The sequence below is a fragment of the Oncorhynchus nerka genome, linkage group LG11 (genome assembly GCF_034236695.1).
Source record: "Oncorhynchus nerka isolate Pitt River linkage group LG11, Oner_Uvic_2.0, whole genome shotgun sequence".
NCBI classification, from domain to species: domain Eukaryota; kingdom Metazoa; phylum Chordata; class Actinopteri; order Salmoniformes; family Salmonidae; genus Oncorhynchus; species Oncorhynchus nerka.
The window spans coordinates 66,599,048-66,617,842 of record NC_088406.1 but is presented as its reverse complement, the minus strand read 5'-3'; the positions used below and the strand labels follow the sequence as shown (position 1 = coordinate 66,617,842).

Genomic DNA, 18,795 nt, shown 5'->3' with positions numbered 1-18,795 from the left:
ATAGAAAAGTATCAATAACCTATATTTATTCATGATATGTGAAACGTAATTGTCTAAACATTAACAATGATTCATATTTGATCATATTTAAGTGATATTTGAATGTTTTATTGGGGTTTTAAACATGTTCCAAGGTCAAATAAGTCCCCCCAATGCAATACAATATACATTAAATACATATTGGCTTTTAGAGAGAACTATTCTAGGTGCTGAAGTAAAAGTGGGGTTGAGATTACTCACCAGGGTCTGTAGAAGCTATATGGTGTTATTTCATGTCCAGCAACACTTTCTACTCCACCCACACAATTGGTCCCAATGCAATGCACTATAGGCCTTCAATTACATATTGGCATAAAGAGACAACTTCTAGGTGTTGAAGTAAAAGTGGGGTTGGGATTACTCACTAAAGTCTGTAGAGTCTATATATGGTGTTATTTCATGGAGGGCTGAGGTCTATATGCCAGCAACACTCTACTCCACCCACTCCATTGGTCCCAATGCAATACAATATAGGCACACACTTTCAACATGGCGTCCCGTGTGGCTCAGTTGGTAGAGCATGGTGCTTGCAACGCCAGGGTTGTGGGTTCGATTCCCACGGGGGACCAGTATAAAAAAGGTATGAAAATGTATGCACTCACTACTGTAAGTCACTCTGGATAAGAGCGTCTGCCAAATGGCTACAAAAAAACACTGTTTACCCATCCCCACCTTGTTTCAAATCAAGTTGTATTTGATGCTCACTTACAAGTCCTTAACCAACAATGAAAAGTTAAGAAATATATTTTCCAAGTAAAAAAGAAAAGAGCAAAAACAAGAGAGGCTATATACAAGGGGTACTGGTACCAAGTCAATGTGCATGGGTACAGTTTTGTCACGGTAATTGAGGTAAATATGTACTTGTAGGTAGGTGTATATTGACTGCATAAATAATAACCACTGAGTATCAGCAGAATCGTAAAAAGGGGGGCGGGGTCAATGCAAATAGTCCGAGTAGCCATTTTGATTAGCTGTTCAGCAGGCTTATGGCTTGGGGGTAGAAGCTGTTAAGAAGCCTTTTGGACTGAGACTTGGCACTCCGGTACCGCTTGCTGTGTGTTAGCATAGAGAACAGTCTATGACTAGGGTGGCTGGAGTACTTTGAATTTTTTAGGGCCTTCATCTGACACCGCCTGGTATAGAGGTCCTGGCCCCAGTGATGTACTGGGCTGTACGCAATCCCCTCTGTAGAGCCTTGCAGTTGCCATACCAGGCGGTGATGCAACCAGTTAGGACGCTTTCGATGGTACAGCTTGTAACTCCCTTCAGTAACCACGAGCACAACCGTTCCTTGATTTTAACTGGCGGCTTTATTCTGTAGTTTTAGTCAGAATTATCACCTTCCGTGAGAACTATAAAGTAAATGAAAAATACAGTTAAGCACACTCTTACAACCTTATCTTACGAGTGACTTATTAGCTTGGTATAACTCTGAAGTGCTTACATACATAACAGTTTAACCGGCGTTATAACGGGTTCAGATTAAACACATGAATAAAGGAACAAATACCTCATTGGCTGCTTATTACAGAAGGGAGGAAATCAAACTTCACACTTATTATTCCTGGCATGAATTCACACTTCATCCTAACATACACTCTTCAACCTTTATGAACTACACCCGATGACATGAAAACTTAGCTAACGCAGCGCAGGATTGCCTTCCCTCCAAAAGTGCGTTGCTACAATAAGGATCCCCGTTACAACAGTATTAGCTACGTAGTTCCGCTTGTATTATCATTTCCCCCGCACAGCGGAAACATAAACAATTCAAACAAAAGACAACGACATAACCTGTAAGTCTAACTGTCAGTTACACTCCCACCAATCACCGGTGATTTCTGTGAAAGGTGTCTGCAGGTTTCTTGATCGGCTTCCAGGAGGGTGACTGTCTTATGGATGGGCCTCTCCAGATAGGTGGGTTTGGTGATGCGTTTACCTCTCTCATCTAGGGTTGAGTCGCTGATCAGTAACTTGAATCTTCTCACCCGGCCATCCTGTCCCGGGTACACTTCTGTAACCTTTGCCAATTTCCACTGGTTGCGTGGTGCAGTATCATCTTGCAAAATGACAATGTCATTAATCCTTGCGTTTCTTCTGTCTTTACTCCATTTCTGTCTGTGTTGGAGGTTTAATTCGTTGAATATGGTTAGCTACAAAGACGTGGAATCTTCTGGCTTCATTGTTGATGTAGCCAAGAACTACCTTCGAGTCTGTCCAGAAGTATTCCTGTAGACCTTGTATCTCTAGCTCCTTTTGAGCATGTCACTTGTTCGAACAGCTACCACCGCTGCTGAAAGTTCCAGTCGTGGTATGATCGTAACCTTGGAAGGGGCGACTCTCGACTTCGCCATAACTAGGGAGCAATGAACTTCTCCTGTGGTGCTGATTGTTCTGAGGTATGAGCACTCTCCATAACCTGAGGTACTAGCGTCGGAGAAGTGATGGAGCTCATAACTCTGCACCTCCTTGAAACTTGATGGCAAATAGCTTCGTTGGATCCTTACTTCAGACAAGTTGTGTAGACCTTGGAGCCAGAATTCCCACTGGGAACGTAGGTCATCTGGAAGGGGGTCATCCCAGTCGATTTTGTCACGACACATCCGCTGCAAGATCTGCTTCCCCGCCAGGACAAAGGGTGCCACAAACCCAAGCGGATCATATACAGAGGCTACTGTAGACAACACTCCTCTTCTTGTGAGTGGGCGTTCCTTGACAACTACTCTAAACTGGAACTCGTCTGATGCGACACACCACAGTACACCAAGCGCTCTCTCCATGTGTGGTTCACCCAGAGCCATATCCAGGTCTTTGGCACCCTTGGCACGTTCTTCCTTGGGAATTGTGGCTATAACTTCCTTGCTGTTAGAGATAAACTTGTGCAACCGAAGTTTGCCGATGCTGCAAAGCTCTCTTGCTTCTTTCACCAGCTGGGCCGCTTCAGCTTCAGACGATACGCTCGTCAACCCATCATCAACATAAAAGTTCCTTTCTATGAACTGGATAGACTTCTCGCTGAAGCTTCCTCGTCCTTCGGCAGCAAGATGCCAGCTAGCCTACCTCAGCAGTACTGTATCATTTTAATCATTTTAGTCAATTAGATTCTTGCTACGTAAGCTTAACTTTCTGAACATTCGAGACGTGTAGTCCACTTGTCATTCCAATCTCCTTTGCATTAGCGTAGCCTCTTCTCTAGCCTGTCAACTATGTGTCTGTCTATCCCTGTTCTCTCCTCTCTGCACAGACCATACAAACGCTCCACACCGCGTGGCCGCGGCCACCCTAATCTGGTGGTCCCAGCGCGCACGACCCACGTGGAGTTCCAGGTCTCCGGTAGCCTCTGGAACTGCCGATCTGCGGCCAACAAGGCAGAGTTCATCTCAGCCTATGCCTCCCTCCAGTCCCTCGACTTCTTGGCACTGACGGAAACATGGATCACCACAGACAACACCGCTACTCCTACTGCTCTCTCTTCGTCCGCCCACGTGTTCTCGCACACCCCGAGAGCTTCTGGTCAGCGGGGTGGTGGCACCGGGATCCTCATCTCTCCCAAGTGGTCATTCTCTCTTTCTCCCCTTACCCATCTGTCTATCGCCTCCTTTGAAATCCATGCTGTCACAGTTACCAGCCCTTTCAAGCTTAACATCCTTATCATTTATCGCCCTCCAGGTTCCCTCGGAGAGTTCATCAATGAGCTTGATGCCTTGATAAGCTCCTTTCCTGAGGACGGCTCACCTCTCACAGTTCTGGGCGACTTTAACCTCCCCACGTCTACCTTTGACTCATTCCTCTCTGCCTCCTTCTTTCCACTCCTCTCCTCTTTTGACCTCACCCTCTCACCTTCCCCCCCTACTCACAAGGCAGGCAATACGCTCGACCTCATCTTTACTAGATGCTGTTCTTCCACTAACCTCATTGCAACTCCCCTCCAAGTCTCCGACCACTACCTTGTATCCTTTTCAAATCAAATCAAATCAAATTTATTTATATAGCCCTTCGTACATCAGCTGATATCTCAAAGTGCTGTACAGAAACCCAGCCTAAAACCCCAAACAGCAAACAATGCAGGTGTAAAAGCACGGTGGCTAGGAAAAACTCCCTAGAAAGGCCAAAACCTAGGAAGAAACCTAGAGAGGAACCAGGCTATGTGGGGTGGCCAGTCCTCTTCTGGCTGTGCCGGGTAGAGATTATAACAGAACATGACCAAGATGTTCATAAATGACCAGCATGGTCGAATAATAATAAGGCAGAACAGTTGAAACTGGAGCAGCAGCACAGTCAGGTGGACTGGGGACAGCAAGGAGTCATCATGTCAGGTAGTCCTGGGGCACGGTCCTAGGGCTCAGGTCCTCCGAGAGAGAGAGAAAGAAAGAGAGAATTAGAGAGAGCATATGTGGGGTGGCCAGTCCTCTTCTGGCTGTGCCGGGTGGAGATTATAACAGAACGTGGCCAAGATGTTCAAATGTTCATAAATGACCAGCATGGTTGAATAATAGTAAGGCAGAACAGTTTAAACTGGAGCAGCAGCATGGCCAGGTGGACTGGGGACAGCAAGGAGTCATCATGTCAGGTAGTCCTGGGGCATGGTCCTAGGGCTCAGGTCCTCCGAGAGAGAGAAAGAAAGAGAGAAGGAGAGAATTAGAGAACGCACACTTAGATTCACACAGGACACCGAATAGGACAGGAGAAGTACTCCAGATATAACAAACTGACCCTAGCCCCGACACATAAACTAATGCAGCATAAATACTGGAGGCTGAGACAGGAGGGGTCAGGAGACACTGTGGCCCCATCCGAGGACACCCCACTGGACAGGGCCAAACAGGAAGGATATAACCCCACCCACTTTGCCAAAGCACAGCCCCCACACCACTAGAGGGATATCTTCAACCACCAACTTACCATCCTGAGACAAGGCCGAGTATAGCCCACAAAGATCTCCGCCACGGCACAACCCAAGGGGGGCGCCAACCCAGACAGGCCGACCACAACAGTGAATCAACCCACCCAGGTGACCTGAGAGAGCCCCAGTAAGCCAGTGACTCAGCCCCCGTAACAGGGTAGAGGCAGAGAATCCCAGTGGAAAGAGGGGAATCGGCCAGGCAGAGACAGCAAGGGCGGTTCTTGCTCCAGAGCCTTTCCGTTCACCTTCCCACTCCTGGGCCAGACTACACTCAATCATATGACCCACTGAAGAGATGAGTCTTCAGTAAAGACTTAAAGGTTGAGACCGAGTTTGCGTCTCTGACATGGGTAGGCAGACCGTTCCATAAAAATGGAGCTCTATCCCTGCCTCCAGCTGTTTGCTTAGAAATTCTAGGACAATTAGGAGGCCTCTCTTGTGACCCGTACGTGTAGGTATGTACCTCAGAGAGATAGGTAGGAGCAAGCCCATGTAATGCTTTGTAGGTTAGCAGTAAAACCTTGAAATCAGCCCTTGCTTTGACAGGAAGCCAGTGTAGAGAGGCTAGCACTGGAGTAATATGATCAAATTTTTGGTTCTAGTCAGGATTCTAGCAGCCTATTCAGCACTAACTGAAGTTTATTTAGTGCTTTATCCGGGGTAGCCGGAAAATAGAGCATTGCTGTCTAACCTAGAAGTGACAAAAGCATGGATTAATTTTTCTCCATCATTTTTGGACAGAAAGTTTCTGATTTTTGCAATGTTACGTAGATGGAAAAAAAGCTGTCCTCGAAATGGTCTTGATATGTTCTTCAAAAGAGAGATCAGGGTCCAGAGTAACCAAGGTCCTTCACAGTTTTATTTGAGACGACTGTACAACCATTAAGATTAATTGTCAGATTCAACAGAAGATCTCTTTGTTTCTTGGGACCTAGAACAAGCATCTCTGTTTTGTCCGAGTTTAATAGTAGAAAGTTTGCAGCCATCCACTTCCTTATGTCTGAAACACATGCTCTAGCGAGGGCAATTTTGGGGCACCATGTTTCATTGAAATGTACTGTGTGTCATCACATAGCAGTGAAAGTTTACATTATGTTTTCGAATAACATCCCCAAGAGGTAAAATATATAGTGAAAACAATAGTGGTCCTAAAACAGAACCTTGAGGAACACCGAAATTTACAGTTGATTTGTCAGAGGACAAACCATTCACAGAGACAAACTGATATCTTTCCGACAGATATCTTTCCGATTTTCCCTCTCGCTCTCATCCAACACTTCCCACACTGCCCTTACTCGGATGGTATCGCGCCGTCCCAACCTTCGCTCTCTCTCCCCCGCTACTCTCTCCTCTTCCATCCTATCATCTCTTCCCTCTGCTCAAACCTTCTCCAACCTATCTCCTGATTCTGCCTCCTCAACCCTCCTCTCCTCCCTTTCTGCATCCTTTGACTCTCTATGTCCCCTATCCTCCAGGCCGGCTCGGTCCTCCCTCCCGCTCCGTAGGCTCGACGACTCATTGCGAGCTCACAGAACAGGGCTCCGGGCAGCCGAGCGGAAATGGAGAAAACTTCGCCTCCCTGCGGACCTGGCATCCTTTCACTCCCTCCTCTCTACATTTTCCTCCTCTGTCTCTGCTGCTAAAGCCACTTTCTACCACTCTAAATTCCAAGCATCTGCCTCTAACCCTAGGAAGCTCTTTGCCACCTTCTCCTCCCTCCTGAATCCTCCTCCCCCTCCCCCTCCTCCCTCTCTGCAGATGACTTCGTCAACCATTTTGAAAAGAAGGTCAACGACATCCGATCCTCGTTTGCTAAGTCAAACGACACCGCTGGTTCTGCTCACTGCCCTACCCTGTGCTCTGACCTCTTTCTCCCCTCTCTCTCCAGATGACATCTCGCGTCTTGTGACGGCCGGCCGCCCAACAACCTGCCCGCTTGACCCTATCCCTCCTCTCTTCTCAGACCATTTCCGGTGACCTTCTCCCTTACCTCACCTCGCTCATCAACTCATCCCTGACCGCTGGCTACGTCCCTCCCGTCTTCAAGAGAGCGAGAGTTGCACCCCTTCTGAAAAAAACCTACACTCGATCCCTCCGATGTCAACAACTACAGACCAGTATCCCTTCTTTCTTTTCTCTCCAAAACTCTTGAACGTGCCGTCCTTGGCCAGCTCTCCCGCTATCTCTCTCAGAATGACCTTCTTGATCCAAATCAGTCAGGTTTCAAGACTAGTCATTCAACTGAGACTGCTCTTCTCTGTATCACGGAGGCACTCCGCACTGCTAAAGCTAACTCTCTCTCCTCTGCTCTCATCCTTCTAGACCTATCGGCTGCCTTCGATACTGTGAACCAGCAGATCATCCTCTCCACCCTCTCTGAGTTGGGCATCTCCGGCGCGGCCCATGCTTGGATTGCGTCCTACCTGACAGGTCGCTCCTACCAGGTGGCGTGGCGAGAATCTGTCTCCTCACCACGCGCTCTCACCACTGGTGTCCCCCAGGGCTCTGTTCTAGGCCCTCTCCTATTCTCGCTATACACCAAGTCACTTGGCTCTGTCATAACCTCACATGGTCTCTCCTATCATTGCTATGCAGACGACACACAATTAATCTTCTCCTTTCCCCCCTCAGATGACCAGGTGGCGAATCGCATCTCTGCATGTCTGGCAGACATATCAGTGTGGATGACGGATCACCACCTCAAGCTGAACCTCGGCAAGACGGAGCTGCTCTTCCTCCCGGGGAAGGACTGCCCGTTCCATGATCTCGCCATCACGGTTGACAACTCCATCGTGTCCTCCTCCCAGAGCGCTAAGAACCTTGGCGTGATCCTGGACAACACCCTGTCGTTCTCAACTAACATCAAGGCGGTGGCCCGTTCCTGTAGGTTCATGCTCTACAACATCCGCAGAGTACGACCCTGCCTCACACAGGAAGCGGCGCAGGTCCTAATCCAGGCACTTGTCATCTCCCGTCTGGATTACTGCAACTCGCTGTTGGCTGGGCTCCCTGCCTGTGCCATTAAACCCCTACAACTCATCCAGAACGCCGCAGCCCGTCTGGTGTTCAACCTTCCCAAGTTCTCTCACGTCACCCCGCTCCTCCGCTCTCTCCACTGGCTTCCAGTTGAAGCTCGCATCCGCTACAAGACCATGGTGCTTGCCTACGGAGCTATGAGGGGAACGGCACCTCAGTACCTCCAGGCTCTGATCAGGCCCTACACCCAAACAAGGGCACTGCGTTCATCCACCTCTGGCCTGCTCGCCTCCCTACCACTGAGGAAGTACAGTTCCCGCTCAGCCCAGTCAAAACTGTTCGCTGCTCTGGCCCCCCAATGGTGGAACAAACTCCCTCACGACGCCAGGACAGCGGAGTCAATCACCACCTTCCGGAGACACCTGAAACCCCACCTCTTTAAGGAATACCTAGGATAGGATAAAGTAATCCTTCTTACCCTCCCCCCCCTAAAAGATTTAGATGCACTATTGTAAAGTGGCTGTTCCACTGGATGTCATAAGGTGAAAGCACCAATTTGTAAGTCGCTCTGGATAAGAGCGTCTGCTAAATGACTTAAATGTAAATGTAAATGTTTGAGACCATAGTTGGCGCAACCAGGAGATGAAGCTGCGCCGAACAAGTGGACCTTCATACGATACACTGAGGGTTGAGACTCTAGATCTCCGTTCTCCCACCAAAGGAACCATAGATAATCTTGGTCTTCTGCTTTCACATGAAACTGGTGGAACATGCACTCTACGTCACACATGATTGCAACTGGACCCTTACGAAAACGACAAAGGATGCCCAGCAATGTGTTTGTCAACTCTGGACCGGTAAGGAGATGGTCATTCAAGGACGTCTCTCGAAACTTAGCTGAGCAGTCAAAGACGACTCGTATTTTCCCAGGCTTTTGTGGGTGATAAACCCCATGGTGCGGGATGTACCATGCTAGATGCTTGTTAATTTCCTCTTTAGAGACCTTCTCAGCATCTCCACAAGCTATAGACTCTTCCATGAATGCTGTGTAGTCCTTGTAGTACTGCTTGTCTCTCCTTAGCCTCCTTTCCAGGCACTTGAGTCGGTGAACTGCACATGTTTTATTGTTCGGCAGATTGGGTCTTTCTTCCTTAAACGGCAGCGGCATCTCATAATGTCCATAGTCCTTACGTCTGATGCCCTCTTTCATTTTCTTCAGGAACCGGATATCCTCTTGAGATATGAGGTCCTCTTCTGCAGCTCTCTTGTTGAAGTCAGATTCAAGCGTCTTGATAATGTCCAGTGTTGTGATTACCTCTCTTACATGTGTTCTACAAACATAGTGTACTTGATTTGTGAGGTTGGAAGAAGATTGAAGGCTTGGCATCACCTGTCTAAAGATAACCCGATGACTCACTCCAATAGGGTCGCCATAGTCGATACGTGGATTTCCATAGCCGACTATGCTCCAGCCAAGATCTGTTCTCTGAGCAAAAGGCTGATTTCCCTTACCAGACACAATTTCTCTTGGAAGGAGAGCCTGGGAGCAGTTGTAGCCAATTAAGAGACCGACATCACAGCTCTGTTGAGGAGCAATCTCCTCTGCAATGTGTTCAAGATGAGACCATGCTCTTGCAGTCTCTGGAGTAGGAATATGATCTCTGTTTGCAGGAATAAACTCTCTCGAGTAGGTTGTTGGCAGAGGGATTTTCTTCTCCAAGTAAAACCCTCTAACCTGCAAACCAGACAGCTTCTGGCAGGGCACAATAGTATTTCTTGAAGCCATTGTAGAGAGTTTCAGTTGGACTGGCTCCTTCCTTGTATTGAGAGCCTTTGTTGTCTCTTCAAGGATAAAAGTGGTGTCGCTCTGGGTGTCAAGAAGTGCATACACAAGAACTTCACGATCTGGCTCACTTGTGGTTGACACCCATACTGGAATGATTGTGGAGGTGTGAGTGTTAATGTCCCTTACGACTCTGTTAGATATGGCCTCACTTGATGCTCTTGTCCCCTTATCTCGTGGGGGCTCTGTCTTCCTATCCCTTAACCTTTCTTTAGTACGATCTTCGTGCAGGCAGGATGGATGCCTCCTCTGACACGTGTCACAGGTGTTCCTGTTATCACAATCTTTCGATCGATGCCCAGGCCTTAAACAGCCAAAGCACAATTTATTCTCTTGAACAAACTTCTGTCGCTCTGCGGTGGGCTTATCCATGAACTTCCAGCATTTGTGGAGACTGTGACCTGACTTCTCACAGAATACACAACTAGTAACAGTATCTTTCTCATCAGAGTTAGTTGCTAATACCCTTGCTCCGGGGTTTTGAATCCTTGGCGTCTTAAGTTTCCCATCTTCACTTGGGATCAAAGCATGAAGGGATGTTACAGGATTGCAAGCAATCTTGGCTTCTCTCGTGAGAAACTTCACAAACTGACTGAAGCTAGGAAAGATCTCCGTTTCTTCTAAGATGTCTGTGACCTTTCTATTCCATCTTGAAGTTAGCCAATCTGGAAGTTTAGCGAGGATCTTTTGGTTTTCATTACAGTCATTAAGCACCTCCAGGCCCTTATTCTGAGACATAGCAGCTTCACAGCTGCGAAGAAAGTCTACAAGGTCTCTAAGTTCAAGACTGTCCTTGGATCCTATCTTAGGCCATGCATTGAGCTTATCTCTGAAAGACTTGGCGATGAAGAATTTGTTTCCGTACCTTTCTTCAAGAATGGTCCAAGCAGCATGGTAGGCTGATTCTGTTCCTAACATAAAGTAACTTTCGATGGCTTTCTTGGCAGGCCCACCGACATATTTTCTTAAGTAATATATCTTCTCAGTTGTTCGTATGTTCTTCCTGTCTATCAGAGTCTGAAAAGAGACCTTCCAGTCAGTGTACGAGAGAGGCTCTCCATTGAATGTTACTGGTTCTGGTATGGGAGGCGGCTTTCACTGATTGATTCCGCTAGTAACCTGAACATGGTCTTGGTGCCATCTTCTTGCTGTGTGCTTGTCACAACATGTTGTGGTGAGAGACTGTGAAATGAGCCACTTCTGTGCATGACTTCTTTCACAGATTTGCAGTTAGAGAGTAGTTCTCTCTTCTCGTCCTCTGAGTTTTCATCTTGCTCATACACTTGCATTCGCGCCTTGGCAGCATTTAGTTTCTTGAGCACTTCTAGGCGCTCTAACTCTCTACGCTTGTCTTCTAGTGTCCTTCGTCTGGCAGCATTTTCTACCTCTAACTTGACTCGCAGCCTAGCTTCTTCTAAGCTGCGTTTCACAGCCTCAGCTTCTTGCTCCGCTGTCCTCTTCTTATCTTCATCTTCGAGTCGCTGAAGCTCTTCTAGTTGGCGTTCTTGCTTAACCATTACTTCTAAAGCTGCTTGGTTAGCAGCAACTTCCGCCGCAGCCTCTTGTCTCTTGACAGATGACACGCTTGAGCGTCTGGAGTTGACCTTTGAGTTGCTTTGAGACTGGGAGGAAGCACTTGAGGGCTGATAGTTGAGACTTGACTTATGTGAGAGTTCGGACATGCACAAGGAATTGCTGTCCTTCCAGTGCAACTCTATCTGGTTACTTTGACCTTCTTCCCTGCCTTTTAAATGACACCTTACAGTCTTGATAATAGACATTGTAACTGCTTCACAAGTATCAACTCTGCGTCGTATATCGTTGTCGGGAATGTCGATTTGACGCAAATTTACATAGACAAGGTTTAGCTCTGTAGAGGTATGGCTAATCTTGTTTAAGAGGTCTTCTAGTAGGTCTTCAGAGCAACAGCCTGTCAGTGACAGTTTTGCTTCCTTTACCAGAGCCTTCCACTTCTCATAGCTGACCCTGAAACGATGTTCGAGCTGTCTCCACCTTTCGTCGCGCAGTTCTCTGCCCTTTTCAGTTAACCTGCGGACCCTCTCACCTTTTCGTGGCTCTTGTTGTGCTATCTCATTAGCAGCCTCTGTATCATCATTCACTGGCCGAAGTGACTCCACACCAGTCTGGGCCTCTTCCTGCTGTTCTGTTTGTTCTGATGAAGGCTCGAAGTTTGCGAGGTGATGCTGCAGCTGCTCAACTTGACCCACCCCATCTCTATCACCTTTAGTGAAACTACCTCTTTCTGACATTCTAAATCAAGTCAAATCAATTCTAGCTAAGGTTTGGATAAGTGAGTAGGTAATTTAAAGCTCAGTACGTGGTATAAACATGTATAATGCTGGTAACAAAGGCTTGAACAAACACCTTACCAAACAATTACACTATTAACTTACAGGTGAAAATATAATTAATAGGTGTACGCTGACCCTTAATGTTTGTGACTATATATTTTTAGTAAGTATCAAATAATATTTTTCAATAATACACATACCAGCGATACATTAAGATAGAAAGAGCAAATGCATAATACAAGAGTCTTTATGAAATAGACAACTATCTCCAGTCCTTACGAATTGTAATCTTAAAGTCTCTTATTAGCTGTTCACAAGGCTAGGACCACCGTCAAACACCTTGACTTGTACTTGTGTGTCTGACTTTCCTGTTAGTCTTGACCTTATGTTGCCTCACGATGCTTCCTTATGTGGAGATGTTCTTCTTAGTTTGCAGGTAGGTGCAAAACTCTTATCTGGCAGATGACAGAGTCTACCAGGATTTGGGAATCTTGTAGACGTTTTACAGCTGGATGAGATTCTTCTTTCTCTCTTGCTCGTGAAGAGCATTGAGTTCTCACTGTAACTCCCTTCAGTAACCACGAGCACAACCGTTCCTTGATTTTAACTGGCGGCTTTATTCTGTAGTTTTAGTCAGAATTATCACCTTCCGTGAGAACTATAAAGTAAATGAAAAATACAGTCAAGCACACTCTTACAACCTTATCTTACGAGTGACTTATTAGCTTGGTATAACTCTGAAGTGCTTACATACATAACAGTTTAACCGGCGTTATAACGGGTTCAGATTAAACACATGAATAAAGGAACAAATACCTCATTGGCTGCTTATTACAGAAGGGAGGAAATCAAACTTCACACTTATTATTCCTGGCATGAATTCACACTTCATCCTAACATACACTCTTCAACCTTTATGAACTACACCCGATGACATGAAAACTTAGCTAACGCAGCGCAGGATTGCCTTCCCTCCAAAAGTGCGTTGCTACAATAAGGATCCCCGTTACAACAGTATTAGCTACGTAGTTCCGCTTGTATTATCATTTCCCCCGCACAGCGGACACATAAACAATTCAAACAAAAGACAACGACATAACCTGTAAGTTTAACTGTCAGTTACACAGCTGTAGACATTTTTGAGGATCTGAGGACCCATGCCAAATATTTTCAGTCTCCTGAGGAGGAATAGGTTTTGTTGTGCCCTCTTCACGACTGTCTTGGAATGTTTGGACCATGATAGTTTGTTGATGTGGACACCAAGGAACTTGAAGCTCTCTCCATGACAGCCCCGTCGATGAGAATGGGGGCATGCTCGGCCCTCCTTTTCCTGTAGTCCAAGATCATGTCCACAATCCCTGCCAGGTCTCTGACCTCCTCCCTTTTGAGTCCTTTACTGTAGTTACAGAATTACTTAAATGGTTGTTAAACCCATCATGGTGGACAAAAACAAGTCAGCAATGATAAGTCAAATCATCTGACAAACCTGACCTAAGGTATTTTGATATGTATAGTAGCTGCTTTTTAATGTGTGGGTCGTTAAAAATAAAAAACTTTTATTTAACTAGGCAAGTCCGTTAAGAACAAATGATTATTTACAATGACGACCTACCCCGGGCAAACCCGGACGACACTGGGCCAATTGTGCGCTGCCCTATGGGACTCCCAATCACAGCCGGATGTGATCCAGCCTGGATTCAAACCAGGTACTGCAGTGACGCCTCTTGCACTAAAGAGTCTCAATGAAAGTCTCAGAATGAAAAGTCCCATTTTGTGTTTATTAAACAAGCAAGTGTTAAATACACCATATGAAAACCACACATACACATGTCTCAACTAAAACACAGCATGAACTTGAACTGAATACATATTTCTTGGGAAAATTTGTGAACACCATATAGCACAAACAAAATGAAATACATTTTAGGCTTATATATATATATATATAAATAAATAACACGTCTGGATGCAATATTCTACCCAGGTATATTCAACACTGAAATGTGTTACTCTCTCTTAAATTTCTGCTGACAACAATGAAAATTAATCTTTGTCTTTAATACAGGGTAACTTTCTATTTATAGAGTGGAATGTTTTTTCTGCTGGTGTATCCTGAGGTAGCTCCTCTCTGTGAACCTCTTCCCGCAGTGCGTACAGGCAAACTGCCTTTCTCCCGTGTGGACCTTCAGGTGCATCTTCAGGTGACCAGCCTGGGCAAAGCGCATGTGACACTGGGTACAGCTGAACGGTTTCTCCCCTGTGTGGACCCTCTGGTGCCTTTTCAGGTGGTCCTGGCGGGAGAACCTCTTCTCACACTGGGTACAGCTGAAGGGTTTCTCCCCTGTGTGGACCCTCTGGTGGATCTCCACCTTTTGGAGGCAGCTGAATCCTTTGTGACAGAACATGCAGAGGAACCGTTTCTCTTTAATATTGCCTGATGTGGCTCCCCCTCCCTGAGCCTGGGCTCCAGCCCTGTTGTTTGAGTTCAATACCTGATCGAAAAGGATGTGGCCGTGTGAATCGGAAGGTCCCATCGACGTGGACACCAGGTCGCAATCCATGAGTGCGTGTAAAGGGGAGTGGGTCGTGACATTTGGATTAGTCTCTAAGCTTTCCCTGTAATCTAAGAAATCTCTGCCCTGTGAGTGTCCGTCTCCTTGGTGACTAACTGCATTCCATGTGGGTGGAACATCCCCCTCGACTTTCACAGTCACTTCATCTACCACTATAACCTCCCCTTTCTTATCTAGGCACCCTTCAGAGCATGCACTACTACTGTACTGGTTCCAGTCCCATTTCGACTGATCAGTCGGTCTCTTTAAACCCAAGGGTATGTTGCCAGGGTCCATCTCTGTAGCGTAAGAACAAGACGGATCATCAACTTCAGTGTCTAATGTGTCACCATCTCCACGGGAATTAACCATCTTCTGGATTTGGTGAAATACCGGTAAATACTCTGAGCCGGGAACAGGAGGACAGCCCAGTCTCCTCAGCCCCAGTGTCTCTGGGTCTGACCTGTGGTCAGATCCTGTGTGTACAGTTAAAGTCTTGGTCTCTGACTTGAGGACAGCGTTCGGCATTCCACTGACCTCCGTGATGCTGCATCGGGTCCTGGGCTGTGCTGGGGCAGTGGTGGGGTCATCTGTGGCTACAGGGGGCGCTCCAGCTACTCTAGTCTGGATGTCTTTACCGTGCCATGGGTCCTCCACTCCTTCAGAGCTCTCCCGCTTGACCCCAGGACCTGCAGCCTCTGCAACTGCAGACTGACACAAGAAGAGGGGGTTATTACCAGTACATGAGTAGAATTTGATAAATATGTTGTAAGGAAGTCTCACAAGCTCCCCTATGGCAGATAAATTAGGATTTAAGAAAGTGAAAGCGGAGGAGAGCCTTTCTGAAATAAATTGACATATTTCATCTACAAAGTAACACATTTTTATGCAACACTATTACACTAACCTCTATCACAATAACTTGCTGGGTTGAGGTTCCACTCCCGTCATCAATAGTGATTGGTTGGTCATCTCTCCATGTATTGTGTGCTGCTGGCTTCACAAAGCTCCTGTGGCCTCCAGTGAGATGTCCTTCACCTGAGAGTGATTGCGGGTTAACTCAGTCCTCAAGACCCCAAGGGGTGCACGTTTTGGGTTTTGCCCTAACACTACACAGTAAATTCAAATAATAAACTAATCATCAAGCTTTGATCATTGTGTAGTATTAGGGCAAAACCCAAAACGTGCACCCCGAGGACTGAGTTTGGGAAACCCTGGGTTAGCTACAGTTAATGCGCAATGGTATATTATACACCATTGACAGTCTACAATTGGTAAGGATGTAAGGATGCATCAATGTTTTCATTGACTAAATAATAGGCAATTCAGTAAGTCAATAATTGTTAGAATATGATAGTGTATTTGCACAAGATAGCTAAGTAATCAGGGGAATTATTGCATACAATCCAAAAACTGACCAAGACCCAATTCTGGGTAACACATCTGAATAAATGTGCATAGGGCAACGGGGCTCCGCAGCCTTCTGCAAAATGTACCTCTTGCCATTCCTCTGTATCGGTCGAGGATCTTGACACTACTGGCGAGGACGCGCTCTCGTGCTGTCCTCTCTGCGCGCTCCCGTGCCACCTTCAGTTCCAGTAGTTTCTTCCGTAATGACCTGTTTTCTTTCTGGCTTTGAGTTATTTCCAAACGAAACACTGCATAGTCGTCGTCTACGAGTTTACAGATCTCTGCCACGGCTGCATTCGCTAGCACCTCCATGATGGAGGCTATTTGTGTGTGAAAAACCATACCGTTAGAGTTAGCCATTGTTAGCAGCTAGCTAGCGTTATCTAGACAACATCTATCAACCAAGTCCGGTTTCTAACGCGAATCAAAAACTACATGGGTTAAGTATGTGAGGCTGTGCAGTTAAGTCATATTTTGAGTTCCAGGGTGGTAATACACATCTAAATATTAACAATAAAAACGCTAATGTGGAAATTGTTCTTGGTCACTGTTCACTTCCGTCCGTCTTAGTCTTCTATGATATCATGGCGGTCCGCAAACAAACGTTTAATGTAAATGCCGCCACCTACTGTGCAGGAGTGTGCGATCAATCATGGTCAACCTAATTCTGCCCTACTAAGAAAAAAATAACTGGGGGAAAAATGGCCTACTAACCCTCCCAGGCCATTAAACTGTATCTATATCATGCTGAAACAATCCACCCGTAGAATAATTCAGCATGTCTACAACCATTTCAACAGTAACATCTGTTAACCACAACTATTTTGCCGTATCCACAATAATATTCAGCCTGTCATTTCTGCTTTCCACAACCGGATTCGTGTTTTAAATTCATAGCTTTAATTGGTAAGGACAACTTTTTTTCAATGCCAAAACGTCCGTTGACAGAGAACATTCATGAGCGCAAGATTTCTGAACAGGTCTCGAAAACATGCCAGGACCAGCCCCGACATCAAGTCCACTTACTGTAGTACAGGAGCAGCCTTGGGAGCTCCATCATTCCGCACTGAAGTCACACCAATCTGTTTTACATCCTCTGCATACGAACCATCATGACTGATTCTGAGCCTCTCGCTGCATCTGGCATCCACCAAATGGGAGGGAGGGGGCGACATCATAACAAGATAAATAAATCAAAAACCCATCCGACTCCTTCAATCCTAGTCCAAATCACATCTTTACACAGGCTCCGGGGTTTGAAAGCGGAACGTTCACCGACAGGATTACTTGTAATGTCTCTGCTGTAAAATACCGGAGTCCCAAAAAACGTTAGGCAGCACTCAATGATCCCTATTTTCTCCGATTTTCTTTGTTTGCTGCGCTGTGCAGTTTATAACCATTGCAAGTCACCGTTTTTAACATGCATCGTGTAAGGATCTCTCTGTTGGCGAGGAACATTCACTGGTGTCTCTAATCGAACTACCATTGTTTCTTCAACGTTACTACCTTATCTTATATTTTCCACATTGTAGAATAATAGTGAAGACATTAAAACTATGAAACAACACATATGGAATCATATCGTTACCAAAAGTGTTAACCAAATCAAAATATATTTGAGATTCTTCAACTAGCCACATTTAGCCTTTGACAGCTTTGCACACTCTTGGCATTCTCTCAATAAGCTTCATGAGGTAGTCACCTGGAATGCATTTCAATTAACAGGTGTGCCTTCTTAAAAGTGAATTGTTGGATGTTCTTTCCTTTCTAATGCGTTTGAGCCAATCAGTTGTGTTGTGACAAGGTAGGGGTGGTATACAGAAGATAGCCCTATTTGGTAAAAGACCAAGTCCATATTATGGCAAGAACAGCTCAAATAAGCAGAGAATCATCATTACTCTAAGACACGAAGGTCAGTCAATACAGAAAATGTAAGAACTTTGAAAGTTTCTTCAAGTACAGTCACAAAAACCAAGCGCTAAGATGAAACTGGCTCTCATGAGTGAACCACAGGAATGGAAGACTAAGTTCATTAGTTACCAACCTCAGAAATTGTAGTCCAAATAAATGCTTCACAGAGTTCACGTAACAGACATCTCAATATCAGCTGTTCAGAGGATACTGTGAATCAGGCCTTCATGGTCAAATTGCTGCAAAGTAACCACTGCTAAAGGACACCAATAAGAAGAAGAGACTTGCTTGGGCCAAGAAACACGAGCAATGGACATTAGACAAGTGGAAATATTTCCTTTGGTCTGGAGTCCAAATTTGAGATTTTTGGACCCAACCGCCATGTCTTTGTGAGAAGCGGTGTGGGTGAACGGATGATCTCTGCATGTGTATTTCCCACCGTAAAGCATGGAGGAGGTGGTGTAATGGCGTGGGGGTGCTTTGCTGGTGACACTGTCAGTGATTTATTTAGAATTCAAGGCACACTTAACCAGCATGGCTACCATAGCATTCTGCAGCAATACACCATCCCATCTGGTTTGGGCTTAGTGGGGCTATCATTTGTTTTTCAACAGGACAATGACCCAAAACACACCTCCGGGCTGTGTAAGAGCTATTTGACCAAGAAGGAGAGTGATGGAGTGCTGCATCAGATGATTTGGCCTCCACAATCACCCGACCTCAACCCAATTGAGATGGTTTGGGATGAGTTGGACCGCAGAGTGAAGGAGAAGCAGCCAACAAGTGCTCAGCATATGTGGGAACTCCTTCCAGACTGTTGGAAAAGCATTCCAGATGAATCTGGTTGAG

The 18,795-nt window shown here is 45.9% G+C and overlaps 1 protein-coding gene and 1 non-coding gene across 2 annotated transcripts; one reads left to right on the top strand and one right to left on the bottom strand.

The window, feature by feature from the left end:
- The first annotated feature begins 533 nt into the window (after positions 1-533).
- On the top strand, positions 534-607 carry trnaa-ugc (transfer RNA alanine (anticodon UGC)). Its single transcript has one exon. It is a non-coding gene; the product is annotated as a tRNA-Ala (tRNA).
- Positions 608-13,830: 13,223 nt separating this feature from the next.
- LOC135574044 (zinc finger protein 460-like) lies at positions 13,831-16,625 on the bottom strand. The gene is made up of 3 exons (XM_065024836.1): positions 16,122-16,625; positions 15,533-15,663; positions 13,831-15,336 (listed from the first exon to the last, which is right to left on the bottom strand). The coding sequence occupies exons 1-3, from the start codon at positions 16,393-16,395 to the stop codon at positions 14,152-14,154; spliced, it is 1,590 nt and encodes a 529-aa protein (XP_064880908.1). The 5' UTR covers positions 16,396-16,625; the 3' UTR covers positions 13,831-14,151.
- Between the last annotated feature and the right edge of the window lie 2,170 nt (positions 16,626-18,795).